The following is a 19,795-nucleotide window of genomic DNA, read 5'->3' as shown; positions in this document are numbered from 1 at the left end:
GCAGCAGAATGCTATTGTCCTTAAAAGAAGAGTTCAGAAACAAACAAAGCACGAAGACGGAGGACAACACTGACCGAAAACCACGCGGCAATAGAAAAAGTGGCCCTGGGGAGGAAAATAAACAGCCACAGAGAAACAAAGACAGCAAGAAATGTGGCTGCTGGAGCTGACAGGATGGAGGTTTGAGGTCTGATTCACAACCTGTTCACAGAAACCTAAATATTTGCTTTACTTGTTGTTCCCTGGCATTTATGACTCTCTTACTGTGCCCATGATACATTTAGCAGAACCTTTGTAGCTTTGTGCTAAGTGCAGTCTTGGGATGCCTACAACCCACAGTAGTGTTATGCATACAGTACATTTCAAGGTTTTTCACTGCAGAGGTGATCTTTGGACAATTTTCTTTAAATGCCTGCACAAACCTGCGTCCCTCCAGGTTTTGCATAAGGCCACTTTATAGCTTCAGGACGTCTGCCAGCACTCAATAACTCCCACACCTACAGTTCATTGTATTGCATACTGTAAGGTAAAAGTATCACACGGAATCATGTGGCATGAGGTGATATTCAAAGAGATGTTTCTTCTTTTATGATGGGCACTATAACGTCTCATGTGTAATAGATGTGTTGGTCCACGTTGCAAAATGTAGTAATTTCACAATAACAGCTCAGTTTTTCCTTGGCCCATTCTTTTCTATTGGTCTACATCCACATGACGTGACATGACTGTCCAACCCGTTCTCATCCCAAAGCATCAGATAGTACCGTTTTGTCGAGGCCCACTGGCATCTCAGCCAGCGACCGAGGTTCCTCTGGTTGAGGTACCTAAACCGAGTTGTTAGGTGCAGAAAAAGATCATTGTTAAAGGGTTAAAAAAGGCATTTTTCTTAAATATGTAACATGACATATGTACTGTAGGTTAAGTTACGTGCATTACGTAAGTTAAAAATGTTACAAAACTTTACTTACTTGCGTTACTTAAAATATATTCACATTGTTGTATGCCTTCTCACGGACATGAACAGCAGTCTCCTGGGAGAAAGTCCTGTGTTTGTTCCATCCAACCACCCTTACTCTTTTAGAGCTGTTATTGTGAAACTAATGTTTTGCACTGTGGACCAACGTGGCTATTACATGTTTCGACCTGCAGTACATTTAACAAAAGCATCTTTATGCTAAGATTATTTTCAGTAGACTTACAATGGGACTAAAATCAACTTGGACTTAATATACTTTTGGGAAAAAGGGCCCAGCTTTGTATCTGCTAGCTAACTGGGACACCAAACTAAATGAGTGTTAACTCTGCAGATTGAACGCTTCAGTCAAAAGGTGATGACGCTGTTCCTGTCAATGCGAGCTTTCAAAAATCATTCAACAGCGGTGGTGGATTTTGGATAATTCTTCAAATCTCCAGATGATGTTCTGTGGCAGTGCATTTTTATATCCAGTGCAACTGTTATTGTTTTTTTATTCTTGTTTTCGACAATAGCTGCACATGCCAACATGCAGTAGTAAAGTCAGAGAAATATTGCACGTTTGCCAAACAAACTGTGGTAAAAGTTTGGTTCAGATTAAGCAATGACAAACTTGTTTAAGGTTACTGAAGGATTGTTTCTGAAGGTCAAACTCAGACCTTCACACTCTCTGCCCTGCTTCATAAAGGACACACTGCACCCTGAAATGGAACTGAACGTTTGCACTGGTCATAACTCATGAGGTGTGGAAATGTCCAATATGAAAGCAATTCATTCATAATTCAAGATACTGGGCTGGAGCCTTTAGGATGAGATATACTGACGGGTATGCTCCCTGACAGCGAATACTGCAACAGCACTGATACTCTGTGCTAATGATTTATTGTTAGGACATGAAGTAAATCACATCACTCAAAATCTCGGATCAATTAGTAACAAGACTGGAGCTTACAGTTTACGGTGAGACTGTAGGCACAGTGGTGCTTTGAGCTAAGAACTAACATCAGCGTAGTTAGATGCTCCCAGTGATAATGCTGATGCTAAGCAGGTATGATGTTTATCATGTTCACAATTTTCTTAATTTAGCGTCACCATGTTAACATTTGCTAATTAGCACCAAACATCACGTACAGCTGAGGCTGATGGGACCATCATTAGATATTTTAAAAACACTGATGGTGTTAGAGGTAAAGCCATCTAATATTTGTTGAGACATGTCAGTCCAAAAAAACACAAATGTGAACTAGAGGAAAATTCAAGGGATCAACAAAGTAAACCCTAAGCAGTGTAAATGACATGGCTGTATGCATGTCCACTACAGGAAAATGTAAAACTGTCACGCCTAGAGAGGCCAAAGCGTCGCCATTTCACGTTTTGCTGTGATACCGGGTTGCACATTTCATGGCAATTCAAGTTAAGTAATTAAGATATTTCAGTGTAGACCAAATCCTACAACACAGCACTGGATCAAAAACACCTTTCTACATCCACATACTGTCTGTGTACTACCTCGTGATAGTATGGACCAGTGCATTAATGAACACTCATTGGGCCTTGGGTAGCTACAGCCAGACGGTGTTCTGTAAATTAAAAGATTGATACACTAGAAGCTGAGATACACGTGTGAATGTAGAGGACACTGGACATTTCTCTGAGTGTGTAACTAGTGTTTGTTCACTAGCAGTTCTTTAGAGCTGATTGAAGTGTCCTTTGCACTGTCTGAATGAATTGGCATTCATCATTTTCAGCAAGGTGAAGCCAGTCCTTAATTAAACTGCATTATGATAAATGTTATATAGTAATTGTACAATATATGTGTCGACCATTAGCATTTTTAAAAGTTTCAACACAGTATTAATACAGTAATAGTACAAGAAGTTTAAACATGGTCTGAGAGTGACATTAGCTCAGGGCTACAGCAGCCCACACAGTGAAAGGTTAGACGCTGCACTGCAACAAAAGCAAACAGAGTAAAATTACCCTTGGGCTAACTTAGCCCTGGAGCAATCATGCTAATATCGAGGTGTCATGTGCCACCTGCAGTAGATTTTTTTTTTTGTGTTGACAGGGAACAACAGGCAAAAGTGTCATAGTCAGCATCCCTCAGAGTAAAACCAGTGTAAACGTTCAGTTCCCCTGTTTGTCCCTTTTCATGTGAGGATGCTGTTGTCGTTCTTGCTCCCATTTGCAACAACATAATTACTGCAAAGATTATGCATCACCTAATAAGTACCTAATAACCTGACCCCTGTTTAACCCAGGTCAAAGTCTTAAAAGGGAATCATAGAGAGTCAAAGAAGTCAACTGAACTCAGAAGTCCACGGGGAGAAATCTTATCCTTCATGCAGGTAGGTGCACAGTTCAGATTCGGTCCAGTCAGCATTGTATCCGAGTGTAATGCTGCAGGAGGAACTTCGGGACAATCAGCGGTTCATTCATTCTGTAACTGAGGAGCCTGAATCAGTCTGTCCAGCCAACCAGAATCCACAGGAAGTAAATAATGGATGAGTGATGGACGATCGTGAGTAAGTTTAATATTCAGACTGCAGACTCACGCTTGTGGTTGTTCTTGCGCTGGAAGGGTAGTGTGTGTCGCTCAGAGTCTTCTTCCCCCTCCTCATCTGCCAGGTGCGTGTGAGTGTAATGGTAGCTCAGCCCTGGGCGGTTCTTATAGCGCTTTCCACAGACTGGAACACACACATGCAGCAGTGTGTCATATTAGTTATATATACGTGTGTGAGTTGAGAATAACAGAGTAATGAAAGAGATAGATGAAATCATGAAGGATGTGACTCTCACTGTCACAGACGTAAGGCTTGTCTCTGTCTTCAATGGCAGGCAGCTCTTGTCTCTTTCTCATGCCTCCGACACCGCAGGCCTGCGGAGAATACAACACACACACACACACACACACACACACACACACACACACACACACACACACACATGGATATCAGCCACATACAAAAGTACACATGGAAGATAAAAAAAAAAGTTTGAAATTCCAGACTCATCACATAAGTCTTGAATGCACGCACATACACAATCAAAAGAGCATAACAGCACAGTCCTCGCTTCAATGTTCAAGTGTCTACACACACACGTACACACACACACACACACACACACACACGTACACACACACACACACACACACACACTATGCAAACGTGCATTCTAATCATCTGCTCTCAGTGTAAAGCTCCACTTCCAACAGGAGGGGGCTGATGACACCTAGCAGGGGAGCAACAGTTCCAATTAGCAACCCTGGTGTCTGTGTGCAAGTGTGTGTATGTGTGTGTGCGCACACTGAATGTGTGTGTATGATGATTTTCAGAATATGTTGTTAACACTTGATTATCTTCCCATAGGATGCCCAAAAAGGGTGGTGGGGGGGAAAGATGTGTCTGATCTAATCAAAGTTGTAAAAAAAAAGAGGTCACCCCAGCATGATTTAATTCACTGGATCCGTCTGCATTTATTTGTAATGACTGTTGGTGTGTCAGATGGTATTTCATTACAGAGTCTGGTATAAAGAGGAAGCACGAAATCCTTCCTGACATACCATATTTCACACTGTGTGAAATATGGCATATTCTCAGACGAGGAATTAAAAAATAGTGACAGTTTCTCTAATATACACGGGAGACTTTTCAATAATAGCCCTTAATACCTTATAAACTGTTGTCTTATTAGAACAATGTATGTCTTTATGTATCTAACAGAGGGGATGCTGAACACTAACCTCAGGCCCATCACCTTGAGACTTTGAGCAACATCTGGGACACGTGTAATATTGACTTCGCCCTTTCAAACTGACAGTCAAACAGTTTATTTCCTGACTTATTAGGTATAAAAAGTAAAATGAAGTATGAAATGCCATTGTTGTCTTACCCGTGCTTTGGTACGGTTCTTCCGCTTTGGGACGTCTTCCTCCAGCTCGTCCACCTCCAGCTCATGAGGGAAATCCCCGACAAGCAACTTCTATGTGTGATATATATATATGGAGAGAGAGAGAGAGAGAGAAAGAGAGAGAGAGACAGGTGGACTGTAAAACAGGTTAGCTAGTTTATTTTTTTCCTTTCCTTTCCTTTCCTTTCCTTTCCTTTCCTTTCCTTTCCTTTCCTTTCCTTTCCTTTCTTTTTTTTTTTCCTTGCCTTTCTTTTGTTTTCCTTTCCTTTCCTTTCTTTGGTTTTGAGGATATTTGCATGATCTCAGCATGGGAAAAAAACTCAGAAACAGAACCATTAACACTAAATACGGCCAAATGTGTCACCATTTAATTGCAATCATATTTGATTTAAGATTTGATTCAAACAAGTATAGGCTACTGTGTAATTTAATACAATGTAGTTTTATAAAGTTAGGGGGATCACAGGAGGACTATCAAAAAGAACCAAAAACCAAGCAGCACAGGCAGATTTATCTTGATTTTTCTGTCAAGCTAAAAAAAAATACTACAATTCCCATAATACAACTTGATAGCATCTTTTATTAAAATCCTGAGTGTCCCAGATGTCCACTTCTTTCAAACCCCTCACCTGCAGTGTGTAAAGCAGTTTTTAATAGAAACGTTCCACAGGTCAACATCATTTAGATGAATAAACTGAACTTCATGTGCAAAATCAGTGGAGGGCCCCTTTAAAACAAGAGGCTTTCGGATTTATTTTTTCCTCAGGAATATTTAGGGAAACACCAGCTTTATGTTAAAAGACACTCGTGAGATTGTGGCTTGGCTAAGTTCAACTCTGAGTCCTAAGAAATGGAAAGAGAATGTAGGGAAGGAGTGGACATGGAGCGATGATCGGACACAGTGGCCTGACTGTGAGAGTTTCAGCTAGGGGAAGCCCCGGATTAAAGGCCCTAAACACTCCTCCAGCTCTCAAAGGGCCACTGTGAGCGCCATTCACTCACGGCTGATTGATTAACTGTCCATTTGAGTTCAAGAGCAACAGCCTCGAGCTGGTGAAATACTTCAGACAGATTTGTATTAAGATTTTACACAAAATTTAAGTTTCTTTTCAATGTAAAAAAAAAAAAAAAAAAAAAAGGTAAAAAAAACAACTTTGAATGCTGTTTTGTTAAACACAGGAATAAAATCACTGTAAAACAACAAGCCGCCACGCAATCACACTCAATCGGAAGCACGCGCACACACACGGTGCCAGGAGGGAACTGTCAGAGCCGCGGGAGCCGGTGTCACCGCCAAAACACACACTCCGAGAGAGACAAAGGCAGAGACAGACAAAGAAACACAAACACAGAGGGTAGTACAGGCAGATGAAAGGAGATAGACAGCCTGACATACGAAGAAAACAACAAGACACAGAGAACATCAAAGAACTAAAGAGAGAAGAAAGAGAAGGGAAGAAAGGGGAACCCGAGTCTCACCTGACACTCGCTCATTGGCTCTTCTTCCTTAGTTTCTACCTTCTTGTCCAGGGTTTCCCCAGCGAGCAGCGACTCCAACACGGGACCATCTGGGATCCCCCCCTCCTTCTTTAGCGAGGCCTCGTAGTCTGGAGAATGAGACAATTACAATCAGGAAACAGCGGAGATCTCACATTCATGCTGACATGCACAGTTGAGCTGACAGTGCCCTGAGGAAACAAAATTTGGCTGGTTCACGAAACCACGAGGACTTCAGCTTCTGCAGAGGCTGAAATGATCATCTGCATGTTAGCATCATACGATTTTGTACCGCTTGTACTCTCAGGTGAAGCAGTTGCTGTATAGAATGATCAAAACACCCAGGTTTTGAAGCAAAAACTATGACTGTACATGAAAATGATGATACAAGCACAAAGATCAGTGACACCACACAGCCATAAACAACCAACAAGTTATTTCAAAGGTCAGTGGGAAATTACTCTGAAGTCCAAAACTTTTTCAAAGGTACCAAATACCTGAATTTGGCGACATGTTTATAGAACGATACCGCTTCAGTGACTGCTGGAACAAACGTACATACAATATGCAGTATATGTGGTATTATTAGCCTTGCTTTAGCAGATATAAATGTCAAAAACAGCAAGTTGTGGGGTTCAAAATTAATGGCCAGCATTCATTTACAATTTTAAATATTCAACTCATAGATAGACTAAACTTTTATCACTGAAATTATGTCAGTGATAAAAAAAAATATAGAAGTTCTTAAAATGTTCAATCCCATTTCCTACTTACCGATCTTGAACTCTATTGGTACGAGCCGTGGGTCCTCCAAGATGTTTAGCCGTCTCTTCTTGCGCCAGCAGCGCGCGGGATATGTGTACAACTGACCCGGCGCATGACCTGAAACAAAGGAGGAAACACTGTGTAGTTATAGGACATGCAGTCATGATTGATACGTGCAAAATAATAATAATATGTTTTAGTTAGATCATAATAATTCTAGCATGCCAAACTCTGAGGTGCTGTATCATACTTGGGCAAAGTAGAGCTTCAAGCTAAACGTTAACATATCTTAATTTACTGCGTAACATTTTCCAATCAGGTTTTCTGGTGTTTTCAGATAATTGATCTCCAAAGTTATTTCAGTTTATCCTGTAGGGCAGTCAGTCAAGAGATGCAAACCAGGCAAATGTTTGGAGCCCCCAAACAAAGTTTTAGTAAAGGGGCCCCCCCATGGTCATTCAGATTGGGCACATTAGGCAATGAAAACTATAAACCCCCTTAAACCTCCCATAAAGGCACGATTATAAAGTGGACCGTCGCTGTCCCCAAAAACCCTGAAGTAAGGCCTCTTCGAGCTTCCTTATATAAGGTATCATGAGGCTTTGTTGGGTTCCCAGAGTGTATGATCATCACTTATGAGGGGGACATGTTTCTCAACCAGATTTCATGGCAACTCATCCATTACTTACTGCGATATTTCACTCTGTGGATCACAAACATCTGCACAATGTTACTTTAATCTAGTAGCTAAGATATTCACTTAACATGGCTAAAAACATGAACGAATGTGGTATTCATGGTCGTGTTGTTGGGTGAAGTGTTGATCAACCAAAAATGTAATTGTTAAAATCGTTTTGTAAATGAATACAACAAAAAACAATAAACACGAACACTCAAATTCATTAAATAAATAAAAATCAAATCAAAAAATCTTTCCAATGCAATTTAATGCCGTAACTACAAACAGACAAAACACAAAATTCCAGTGGCAAACACCAGGCACAGCCTACACACTACAATCGTTAATGCACCACACAAGTACACACACACAGAAGTGCATTCTCTCTGGAATAGTTGGCGCCAGCGGCGGATCGTTGCCTACAGGGGTGTCTGATTCACTACTAAAATACACTGATGTTACAGAGCAAGAAAAAAATGAGGAAACACCCTTTGGGGAAAGTTTTTTTTTTTTTTTAAGTTGAGGTGTGAAAGGCCTAGAAAAGGGGAGGAAGGAAAGAGAGACAGAAACAAGCAGTGTAGAGGACAGAGGGAAGCTGACTGTTGTGTAGCACGACAGCTGGCAAACACAACACGCACACGCACAATCGTATAACAAAGAAGAAGACAATTCAGAGTGCTTCTTGAGCTACGCAGACAACCACTTCATAGAGTGCCCAGGTAGACACAGACACACACCTGGTCCACGGTGGTTCTTCTCCATCCAGATGTAACAGTTGCTCTGAGCCACGCCGGTCTGAGAGTCCAGGAAGGGGAGACGCATGGAGCGCTCTGCGCACAGCCGGGCATTGTAGCTGCGACAGTGTTCAATGGCCTCCTTATAAAACTCCTCGCCGAGACTGAGACAGGACAAAGAAGGAAGTTAAAGTGAGTGTGCGTGTGTGTGTGTGTGTGTGTGTGTGTGTGTGTGTGTGTGTGTGTGTGTGTGTGTGAGGAGGGGGGTCAAAGGTCAAGGACAGGATGGAACGTCAACTAAAAGATGATGTGTGTGAGTAAGAAGTGGAAGGGTGTTCAAATGGACTTTCATGGACAGGTGTAGGACAAATTTTTATGTGTATGTGTGTGTGTAAGCTTCACACTGCGCACACACACACACACATGGTAGCATGAGTACATGTGTGTGTAAGTCAAAAGGGGCAGTGGGTGCAGAGTCATGGACAGTTACGGTGTGTGTGTGTGTGTGTGTGTGTGTGTGTGTGTGTGTGTGTGTGTGTGTGTGTGTGTGTGTGTGTGTAGGCGAGCGGTGGAGATGCACAGTCCTATTAACCCTGGCCGCAGCAGACGAGCTGGCAGCTACACACTGTTAACACCACACACACACACACGCACACACACGCACACACACATTAACACGCACACACTGTACAGTAAAAGAGTCTCTAACACATTTTTTCCTCGCCGAGAACAATGTATGCACTGTATTTTCTCACCTGTACAAGTGTGAGTTTGATTAACATTCAGTGTAATATTCTTGCAATGTCCCTCCTGCCCTTCACCCCTTACACCCCCCATCTCTCACCCCTCCCTCCCCCTTTACCTGTTCTTGATGACTGCACCTCCAGATTGCCTGTAGGGAGAAGAAGAAAAAAACCAATAGATGTGTGGTGAGTCACTCCTCCACCCCACCCTGTTTTCTCCACCATTCGTTTGGCTTTTCTTTTACAACACATTTCCGTCACTCTCTCGCTCCTTCACTCATTTTATTTGGAATTATGTCTCTTTTCTGTTTTTTATTTGCAAATTTAACTTTCACAACCTTCACGTCCTCTCGCTACACTTCTTGTTTCTTCTTTGTTTGAAATGTTCCTCTTCCTTTGCACTTCTCTCTCTTCTTTTTGTCTCTCTCCTGTTAATCACTCCTCTCTAGTGTCTTCCTGCTGAGTGCAGACATCAAGGTCACTCTGCTATACAGACGGTAGATACAGGACACACAAAACTGCACACACTCGCACACACACATGCACACATTAAGCGACAATGCAAGGCCAACAGCAACCCAGCAAAAAACAGTACAGTGTAGCCACATAACGATTTGTTGGATTTCTTTTCTGTGCTGCCTCTGAAAGGCGTGACTGATTAATTGAACGATTAATTTTGCAAGACATTTAGGAAGAAAGCTCAGATTGTATGTGGATTCGTGGAGAATTTGGTTGCAACCGCACAATGTGTTTCTGCATGCTGTTAGTTTTTGATGAGAGGGCTCCAACAATTTGGCATTGCTCTCCAAGAGCATTGTCAGACTCAAAATACATGCAGCAGAGCCAGAGAGTCTTTTTTTATTCCTCGTGTAATTCCCTCTTGTCAAAACCTCACACCTGCATTATCCACAATGCAACTTGACCTTTGACACTTCAGTTCAGAGAGTCGGAGTGTTATGCTTGTAAAAGCTAGCCTTGAGCTTCTAGCCACAACTAGAGATGAGGAGTGAGCCACAGAGGTCCGGTCAGCTAACGTCTGTCGAAACTCAACCCCCATTTTGGTCTTCAGCTGCACCTGAAGCTGACTCAAGTGAAACCACTGGAGGCACAAAAGACTTTTTACAACTCTTTTCCCATTTTAGTTGTGCTGCCTGACACCTGAAACAGACTTTGATCTATAGAATTTTAATATATCACAGCTTTCCTTTAGCAAGTCAACAAATTAGACAACAAAAACATCTGTTTGCCAATGTCCTTCAGAACAACTCATGGAAGTGTTTAAGGAAACATTTTGGTTGTAGTTAAGGTGACCACTTTAAGGTTAGGGGATCTCTGTTGTCATGGTTACAAAATTAAACACATGGTTAAGGTTAGGTTAGGTTAGGTTAGGTTAGGTTAGGTTAGGTTAGGTTAGGTTAGGTTAGGTTAGGTTAGGTAGTTACTTTATTAATCCCCGAGGGGAAATTTTTTCACTACAGCAGCATACAGAAGCAATAAGATAATAATAGAACAATAGAAAAGCAATAAAATAGCAGTAAAATAGCAGTAAAAACTATAAAATATAAAATGCACAGTATATACAGTACAGTATATATCTATATACATTATATACAAACAACCAAGAAACACAGACAACAGTGTTATTGTTGTGTGATGGATTTTGCCAGAGGTGAGTTATTGTACAGTCTAATTGCGGTCGGCAGGAATGATCTCCTGGATCAGGAATGATCTCCTGTATCAGGAATGATCTCCTGTATCTGTCCTTGTGACAGCGGAGCTGGAGGAATCTTTTGGAGAAAGAAGTTAGGGAACATTCATGGTAGAGCCCGACCGGTACTAGATTTTTAGAGTAAAAAAGATTTGTATTCTTTAGTGGAGATGATTTTGCTTCTGTTTTGCTTCGTTTGCTTCATTTCATTGTATCTGTTCTACTGCTCGCCATTTTTAAATTTCCACAAGAATATTTTTCTGTACGTTGTTCTTTTTCAAAAAAATGTTTGATCAGTAAAACCAGGATCAAATCGGCTGGTCGGTGTATGGATTAGGTTGTAGATAATGGTAAAAAAAAAAAATTAAAAAAAAAAAGCAAAATTGACTGTCTGTTAGAAATGAAAAATGATTTTCCATCTCTTCCATTTAAGTTTGATAGTTTGGTGACATACATCCACCTCAACCTGCCCTACCTTTGGATATTGTTGCCACAGTGTCACTTGACTTTGTCATTTGCTTTTGTCTGAAATAACAAAACCATGAGATGCCTGCATCACTTGAGTGTAAACATGTGTTCATTTAGGACACTGCTTCTGTCATTCTTCTTGGGAGGACAAGTTCCCATTCCCTGATGAAGGCCACAAGTCAAGTTAGTTCTTAATACTACAACTTTTTTTTGAGTATTAACCATTTACAAACAAGATACATACACTAGAATCTGGTGAACAATTATAGAAAAAAACAGCATGGTCTGTCAAAGGTTGGGGCTCGTCCAGGATATGCAAAATTTAAAAAAACATAACCACAAAACACCACAGCAGCAAAGACCAAAAAATGCAAGCTTATGCTCATGGAACTGTCTTACTGCAGAAGAAGCAATTCAGGAGAAAAATAATTACTTTTTGCAGGCATATAATGGAAAAAAAACCATCACTTTTCTTTTGGTTATCTTCACCAAAATCTAATCAGTGCATTCTCAGCCCAAGGCAAACTTTCTGCCAAATTTCACTGGAATCTGTTAAATATTTTTTGATATATCTACTAATGAACAGATAAAAAGGAAACCAACTCACAGCCTTAAAAAAGCTCAATGAGTTAATTATTGAAGCGTGCCTCAAGAGCACACTACGCCACACTAAAGAAGTACAAACAAAGCATATCATCACAATGCAAAATGGAAGGAGAATAAGGTTTGAAAAGATGGGACTTTTTTTTTTAGATGAGGAAAGATGGGGGGAAATCCTCTTGAGACAATGTCAAGTAGAATCAGCTGTCCTGGTTGGAAATATGGACAAATTCTGCTGGGCCATCAGACCCAGCAGATGCTGGTCAGGTCTGACAGCTTGTGCATGGCATCTTCAAAACCTCCTAAACCAGTCCTGCAACCTCGCGGGCCACCGCTGGACGTGTGACATTTAAAGGATGTGATTGGGGCGTCAATATGTGGGGCATGCTGCGCTCGTGCCCGTGAACGTGTCGTTGGGAATGAGCCGCCGGTCTTCTGCTGAAGAGAATATGTTTCTTTACAGCTCAGCGCCTGCAGTTGGCGGCGCATTTGACCATTACATTATTTTATGGCCTGCGTTGGAGTCACGTCACCAGAACTTTTCCTCACCTCGTTTCACTTTGCTTTAGTGCGGTGCCTCTGATCCTTCCTGCAGTTCACAATAAACGCATGAAGAATGGAGCAGGATAGAGGCCTGTCCAAAAAATAGCAGGTTAGATCCACACAGCCAGTCAGATGCTGCTCACCCATTATGAGGCCCGGTGGGTAAAAGTGACACCTAAATGCCTGAATGTTACATCTGCCAGCAGAGGCCTGGCCAAAATAGAGAAATCCATTCCCCTTAGAGACAAATATACAGTACCTGCTGTTTGGATATAAATAGTGATGAGCAGGGAGAATAAACACTCGCACACACTGAGAGGTGCTCAAACAGTCACATACATTCAAAAGGCACCGGTCCAGCCAGCTCTACATGCTGCTTTCTAAAATATTAAGAGGAACATAGTGAGTAAAAGACTTGGACTTCAAGGCTGCAAAGGTGACCAATCAGAAATACCAGAGAGAGAGAGAGAACAGGAGTGGAAGATATACTCCCTCAGCACCCTTCTCACTTCAAATCTCCTCCCCTCCATCCCTCTTTCCTCTACTGCCTTTAGAGGTACTGGAATAAGTCGGTCCCCCCCTCGATAATAAGTTGACAGCTGTAGAAAATGGCTTCCTTTCAATTTGGGTGCCTCCAATCTCATTATATTGTGATAGGAGAGCTGCATGACTGTTTGCCTTTTTGGAGGCACATACAGAGGAAGAGCCGAGGCACTCGAAGAGGAGGCTGAGCCGGGAGATACCCAAAAAGAGAGAAACAGAGACCGAATATTGGGTGGCAACATTTGAAGACGGACTGAGATGGGGCTGGGGGAGGGAGATTGAGACAGAAGAAAGTGACAGAGAAAGAGGCAGGGACACAGACAAACAGGGAGGGAAGTGATGAAAATATAAAAAGTTTGAAAGACAGCGTGATGGACGCTGGAAGTACTGAAATCTAACCGAACTTATTGAAAAGCTCACTTTTTGGACGCGGCTCACAGATGACATCCTCATTTTTTAGCTCTCTGTCATCTAAAAGAGAGCTACAGACACATTTTTCTGCACCATGAAGCCCTTAATTCAGCTGCAAATAGCAATGAAAGGGTCGTCAGACTTTCAACACCGATTTGAAAAATAATAATCGCCAGCTCTTACTTTTGATTCGAAAGAATAACACTGAGTGGGTGGCAGCAGCGGAAAGAGCGTGATCAGCAAACATTCCCTCAAAATGCTAACTGGCCAGCCTGCTAATAGAATAGCAAACCTGAATGGCAGAGAAATAAAGCTATTCTCAATTCAGCGGGGGACATCCTGTGCTGCCTCGTGCACCTGCAGGTGCAACACAGATAGTCCTTTAAAAAACACTCGTGATGACAGTAAGGCTTGTTTGTTATATGGAGCTGCAGTTAGGAGATTATTAACTGAGCTTACCACATAGACTGAAAACGGGGAACAGCAAAGGTGACAAAATGTGGCATCAATATTTCTCTCAGAAAGAAGGCCATTTCCCCAAAATGTTGAACTATTTATTTTGCAAGGGAGAAAGGCTCAGCTACGAGACAGATGTTTAACACAGAGGATATTCCTCGAAATACACAGGGAAAGTCTCACAGCTGCAGCCCTCTGGCTTGTGGCCACTGTGGTCCTATCGGCCAAGCAGTTGCTGAAAACACAGACCACAGGGAGAGGCAGCGAGAAACCAAGCTACCTCATCATCAAACCACACAGCCGATGAAGGGAAAGCCGAAACCGGATTCTACACCTACACACACACACACACACACACACACACACACACACACACACACACACACACTTGCACACCGACAGACAATAGCCTCAGTCAGCATGAAAACTAATTCAACAACTCTGATCATTTTTTATAGGTGATGTTTCTCAACATTTATTTCAATTTCTGGTTTATTTCGGCTATATTCGACATTAATGGATGCAAACAGACTCACAAGCGCAGAGAGAAATACTAGCAGCTTTAGTAATGAACTGGCGTAGAGCCAACTCTCCAACAAACTGGAGCTGACTACCAAAAATGTCCAGGCAGACATGACAAAAATGACAATCACGAGGCTGCACTCTGCAAGGGCACAAAAACACAAAGGACACCTGTGCACGCATCCATGTTCTCAGACACACAGAGGAAGACCAGAAACATGTATGCTGTATGTTTAAACTGTATTCAACGAGGATGCACGCCAATATGCATGCAGACATACATGCATATATGCACGCACAGTGTAGACAATGAACCTGTAACTACACACACACACACACACGCACCCACACACGCACGCACCCACACGCACGCACCCACACACACACACACACACACACACACACACACACACACACACACACACACACACACACACACACACACACACACACGCCAACTCCAGATTAGATGAGGAAAGAGAATGAGCGTGCCTGGAGCATGTAGACTGTGTGTTTGTGTGTATATGTGTGTATGAATCTTAAGCCCACACAGAGCTGTCTGCCTCAGCCTGCGCTAAGCAAACAGCAGGGAGGGAGAGGCCTCCACGAAAACACTAAGGAAACTGGTATCAGTGGGAGCACACACACACACACACACACAAATAAACATACTAGTGTAGCTGACAGGCAGTAGATATAGAACCGTCCTAAAAAGCACAGCCACCCCACCAGGCCCACCCTGGGTAAGCTATTGTCTGAATCTCTGGGTGATCCCTCAAGTCCCATCCAGCACAAGCAGTCCACTTCAGCACATACTGAGTCTCAGTCCAGTTGCATCCACACACACACACAAACACACGAACACTGCCGGCAGCGGTTTCTGGTTATGGTGCAAATTAACCACACCAATTAGCTGCTTCTCCACCCAATAGGGAAACAGAGGGCTCCCCCTAGAGGTGAGATGACTTCATCATTGGGAAAGCCAAAGAGAAATATGAGGGAATCATAAAAATGTGTCCACAATTACGAGAAACGTCCAAGCCAACCAAGGATTTCAATTCAATGGTGGTTTCCAACTGGGTGAAATTAGGTAATTAAACTGGAAGGAAATGAAGTAGTTCACATGTAAATGTCTTTATGAGGGCTGAGGGCAGAGCGAGTGCTCCACTTAAGGTTTGTTAGCAAATGCTGCCGACGCTGTGACTGTGAGCTCTATGTGTGTGCGTGTCTGTGCGTGTGTGTGTGTGTGTGTGTGTGTGTGTGTGTGTGTGTGTGTGTGTGTGTGTCTGTGTGTGTCTGTGTGTGTGTTTGGGTTAGTTTTAAGCCTGTAAAAACACTTGTGCCTCCATACTCAAGTCTGCCCACCTGGTCCACACACCTGTCTCATCCGCCATTGTCCATCTGTGCAGTTATGCACACACACACACACACACACACACACACACACACACACACACACACACACACACACACTTGGGCCTACAGAGCTTTGTGTGTGTATGCACAGCGGAGGACTAATATCAGGCGGCCTACTACTGTTCCTGCTGCTCCCCTCCCCCACCCGAGCCCTGCCATGGCTGAACTCAACAGATTAAACTATGCAATATCACCCTTACCAATTCACCCCTCCTCTTCCTCCCAATCCAACTCCCCCTCCCCTCCACCCTCACCACCCCCACCACCCCCAATTCAATTTCTTCTCCACTCTCCTCTCTCTCTCTCTCTCTCTCTCTCAGTCAAATGATTTGTCTTTTTTTTCTTCTCTTCTTCCAATCTGTGTGTGTGCAAGTGCAAAGTGCACGTGAACACATTTTACTGCTCATCAGAAGATTGCTAGGCTGCAGTAGTAGGAAGATATATATGTGTGTGTGTATATATATATATATATATATATATATATATACGCACACGCACTCTCATCATCTCATGCACAATGATGTCGTCAAATTCCTGTGAGAAAAAGGAGAACAGGTGTTGTGTGTGTGTGTGTGTGTGTGTGTGTGTGTGTGTGTGTGTGTGTGTGTGTGTGTGTGTGTGTGTGAGAGGGAGAGAAGAGAGAGTGCATGTCAGTCAGGAAAGACAAAGAGGCCACACACTTGGTTTGACAGTGACAGACAGACAGATGGACCGACAGGAGTGTGTGTGTGTGTGTGTGTGTGTGTGTGTGTGTGTGTGTGTGTGTGTGCGCAGAAGCGAACGTCTGCCACATTACCAGCTGGAAAACGTCAGTTTCCTCGAATCGCTGTCACAGCACTGGTTCTGCCCATGTGTGTAGATGTGTGTAGATGTGTGTAGATGTGTGTGTGTGTGTGTGTGTGTGTGTGTGTGTGTGTGTGTGTGTGTGTGTGTGTGTGTGTGTGTGTGTGTGTGTGTGTCTGTGTGTGTGTGTGTCTGTGAATCTGCAACTGACTGTTTGTATATTTGAACATGACGCGAGATGTGACAGAGAAAGGCAGAGTGAGGACGGCAGACATAGGCAGAGCCGTGCAACAGATCATGTCATTTCTGTCAGGGCTTTGTGTTACCTGCTGTGTGTGATATTAATGAAGACTTGCATCCCATTTCCTGTGTGTATCTTCCTCATTGTCCACTGGGTGTGGTTATCTGAGAGTCACACGAAGTCTGTGAGTCGCAGGCCTCCCTGTACATGTATGCTTCCTGTTTGCACGTGTTTGTGTCTCCACATGATTATCATTCATACATACTTATAATGCCTGCTGAGTATTTGTATGTGCATGTATTCCCGGTCCTGGCACGTGTGTGGGTGTATATAGCCCATAGCTGGCTGCAGTGTGTATTGAGGGCAGTACATCAGGGTAAGGCAATCTGCCTCTGAACAGCTCCTTCAGGTGAGATTTATCACCACTGCACTTGGCCTCTTATTATGGCGATGGATTCCCTACCTTCTGTATCTGGGTGTGCACGTGTGCGTGCATGTGTGGCTATGTGTGTGTGTGTGTGTGTGTGTGGTTTCATGCCACCCCCCCCCCCTCACACACACACACACACACCTCTCCACCCCAGTCTGCATCCTTATTAAAGTGCTGCAGAGGGAAGCAGCCGTTGTTGTTTTTTTGTTGACTCCTCCCTCGACAACTCCTGATAGGGATCCACTGGACACGCACAGGCACTGGGAATAATATAAATGGGGAGTGACAAGGGAGTAGAAATAATGTGGAGAGGAGAGGAGAGGAGAGGAGAGGAGAGGAGAGGAGAGGAGAGGAGAGGAGAGGAGAGGAGAGGAGAGGAGATGGAGATATTTGAGCTATATTCTCTCCTCTTCCTACCGCACCTACTTCTTTTGGACTTCAGGTTACACCCAAACAGAACTACAAATTCCAAATTTCCTGGCTGGAAACCACACAAGGTCCCAAAGCAGTGGAGCTGACTGTCAGTCAGTTAGGTAGCACTGGAGAAATAGGTCATAGAGCTAAAAATACTTATCTATGTCTCTCTCTTTCCCTCTCCCTCAGTCTTTCTGTATGCCGTCTTCTTAAAAAAAAAAAATAAAAAAAAAAAAAAAAACTAAAACAGATAGAAAGTCTAAATAAGGGGATGATGAAAAGAATAACTCGGGAAAAGAAATACCCTTAAAAACATCAGACCTCAGGCTTACTCCCATACGAAGAAAGAAAAAAAACTGAGAGTGAGAGAGGAAATGGGAGAGTGCAACAGTGTGCGTGTTTCCCTGTCTGTGCGTTTGTATATGTGCGTGCCTCTACACACACACACACACACACACACACACACACACACACACACACACGAGTGATACCACACAAATGAGCGAGTGAGGGAATGAAAGGGGAGAGATTGAAAGAGAAAGAAAGATCGAGAAATGGATGCTCAGGCTTGTGGCTTCAGCCATCACGCGAGGCTGTTTGCACACAGAGCCGGTTATTACATGGAACTCATTTAGCTCGGCTCAGTCAGGCAGGGCACAAATAATATCACATAGGCCCTGCCACAACTGCTGCCAAATACCACAGCACAAGATGATCTACATCTCCCCCTCTAACCAGCACAAAGAAGTAATATCACTGAGATATATGCCACATGCACTGCCATTTTGACAACCTGTGATTGTCCTGAAGTCAAACTCCTGCTGTTAGCTTGATTTAATTGCACTTTTTCCCTCAAATGTTTTCATCTTAAATGCTTTCATTTCATCAGAATGAAATGTTAAACATTTAGAGGTTAGATATTTGTATCTTCTATGTAAACATAACTCTTAGTAATGTGAGTCATTTGGCAACAGTAGACTATAAACCCTTTCTGTCAGTAGATGGTCCAAATCTACAGTAAATCCCTCTAAAGGAACTCTTAGGTAGAAGAAATCCAGCAAGATTTAAAGGGATCTGACAAAATGCATAGAACATTTCCATCACAATAGTTTTTTTTTGCTGAATATTAAAACAGTGACATCCCTTGATTCACAATGTAAAGAAGTGTGGTTGGTGGGGGAGGGGGAGGAGGAAGAGGAGTTGAGGCCAAAAATCAGAAAAATAGGAAAAAAAAAAAAAGGAGCAAGACAGAGAGGAAATGGCTGAACAAAAGGGAGACGGCCAAACGAGTGATGGATCGAGAAAGTGATGAAGAAGGAGGGAGGCAAAGTGGAAGACACGGCAGCAGGGGTGATGGGAGGACAGGGAGGAAATACGAAGGGGAGAGAGATGGAGAGGGAAGCAGGGGGAAAGAGGAGAGAAGGAGAGATTAAACGAGTCTCTAATCCAGCGGAGAGATGGACGGGGAGAGGACTGGTATGGATATGCCATGGTAGACTGGAGCATCTATAGCTGCTCTCCTCCGCTGATTTGCACAAATGAAGCCTCCACTGTACTTCCACACGCATCAACATGGCTCACTGTAAGGCCCGCTCACACTCAGCTGGACGGTGGGCATCGACTGCTTCCCACAGAACGAGCATACACTGTGTTAACTGTGATTTATTGCAGAGATCCAACCAGATTTAAGGATATTGAGGGACACAACAGGCATTGTCTCCACGGCGCCCAGCCAGCCACCCTATTAAGGGCCGACTTTGAACCAAATTTTGCAAGTTGTTTGGCCCATTTTGGATAGGCTTCTAATTTGTGAGCCTCTAATAGCAAGTTTGTTTGTAGACATGCTAATTACCAGGGCTTGTTTAAAAGCCCATTGCAGAGTGGTAACTGGAACATCGTTAAACCCATACTGCGTAATGATGGCATTTATACAGTTGGTGAGATGTTAAAGGGAGCT

General features: G+C 43.0%; 1 protein-coding gene across 1 annotated transcript in view; it reads right to left on the bottom strand.

Annotated features, from left to right (window-relative positions):
* dpf1 (double PHD fingers 1) overlaps positions 1 to 19,795 on the bottom strand; it is a 44,942-nt gene that overhangs the window by 22,957 nt on the left and 2,190 nt on the right. Inside the window, 7 exon segments of the mRNA XM_069147522.1 lie at positions 3,529 to 3,660; positions 3,773 to 3,851; positions 4,868 to 4,957; positions 6,365 to 6,492; positions 7,157 to 7,264; positions 8,564 to 8,724; positions 9,423 to 9,452. Of these exon segments, the coding sequence (XP_069003623.1) occupies positions 3,529 to 3,660; positions 3,773 to 3,851; positions 4,868 to 4,957; positions 6,365 to 6,492; positions 7,157 to 7,264; positions 8,564 to 8,724; positions 9,423 to 9,452 (728 nt within the window).

Source organism: Embiotoca jacksoni, unplaced genomic scaffold (assembly GCF_022577435.1).
Source record: "Embiotoca jacksoni isolate LCO1_2020_lvr unplaced genomic scaffold, fEmbJac1.0.p SCAF_14, whole genome shotgun sequence".
NCBI lineage: Eukaryota > Metazoa > Chordata > Actinopteri > Embiotocidae > Embiotoca > Embiotoca jacksoni.
This window is presented reverse-complemented; position numbering and strand designations above follow the sequence as displayed.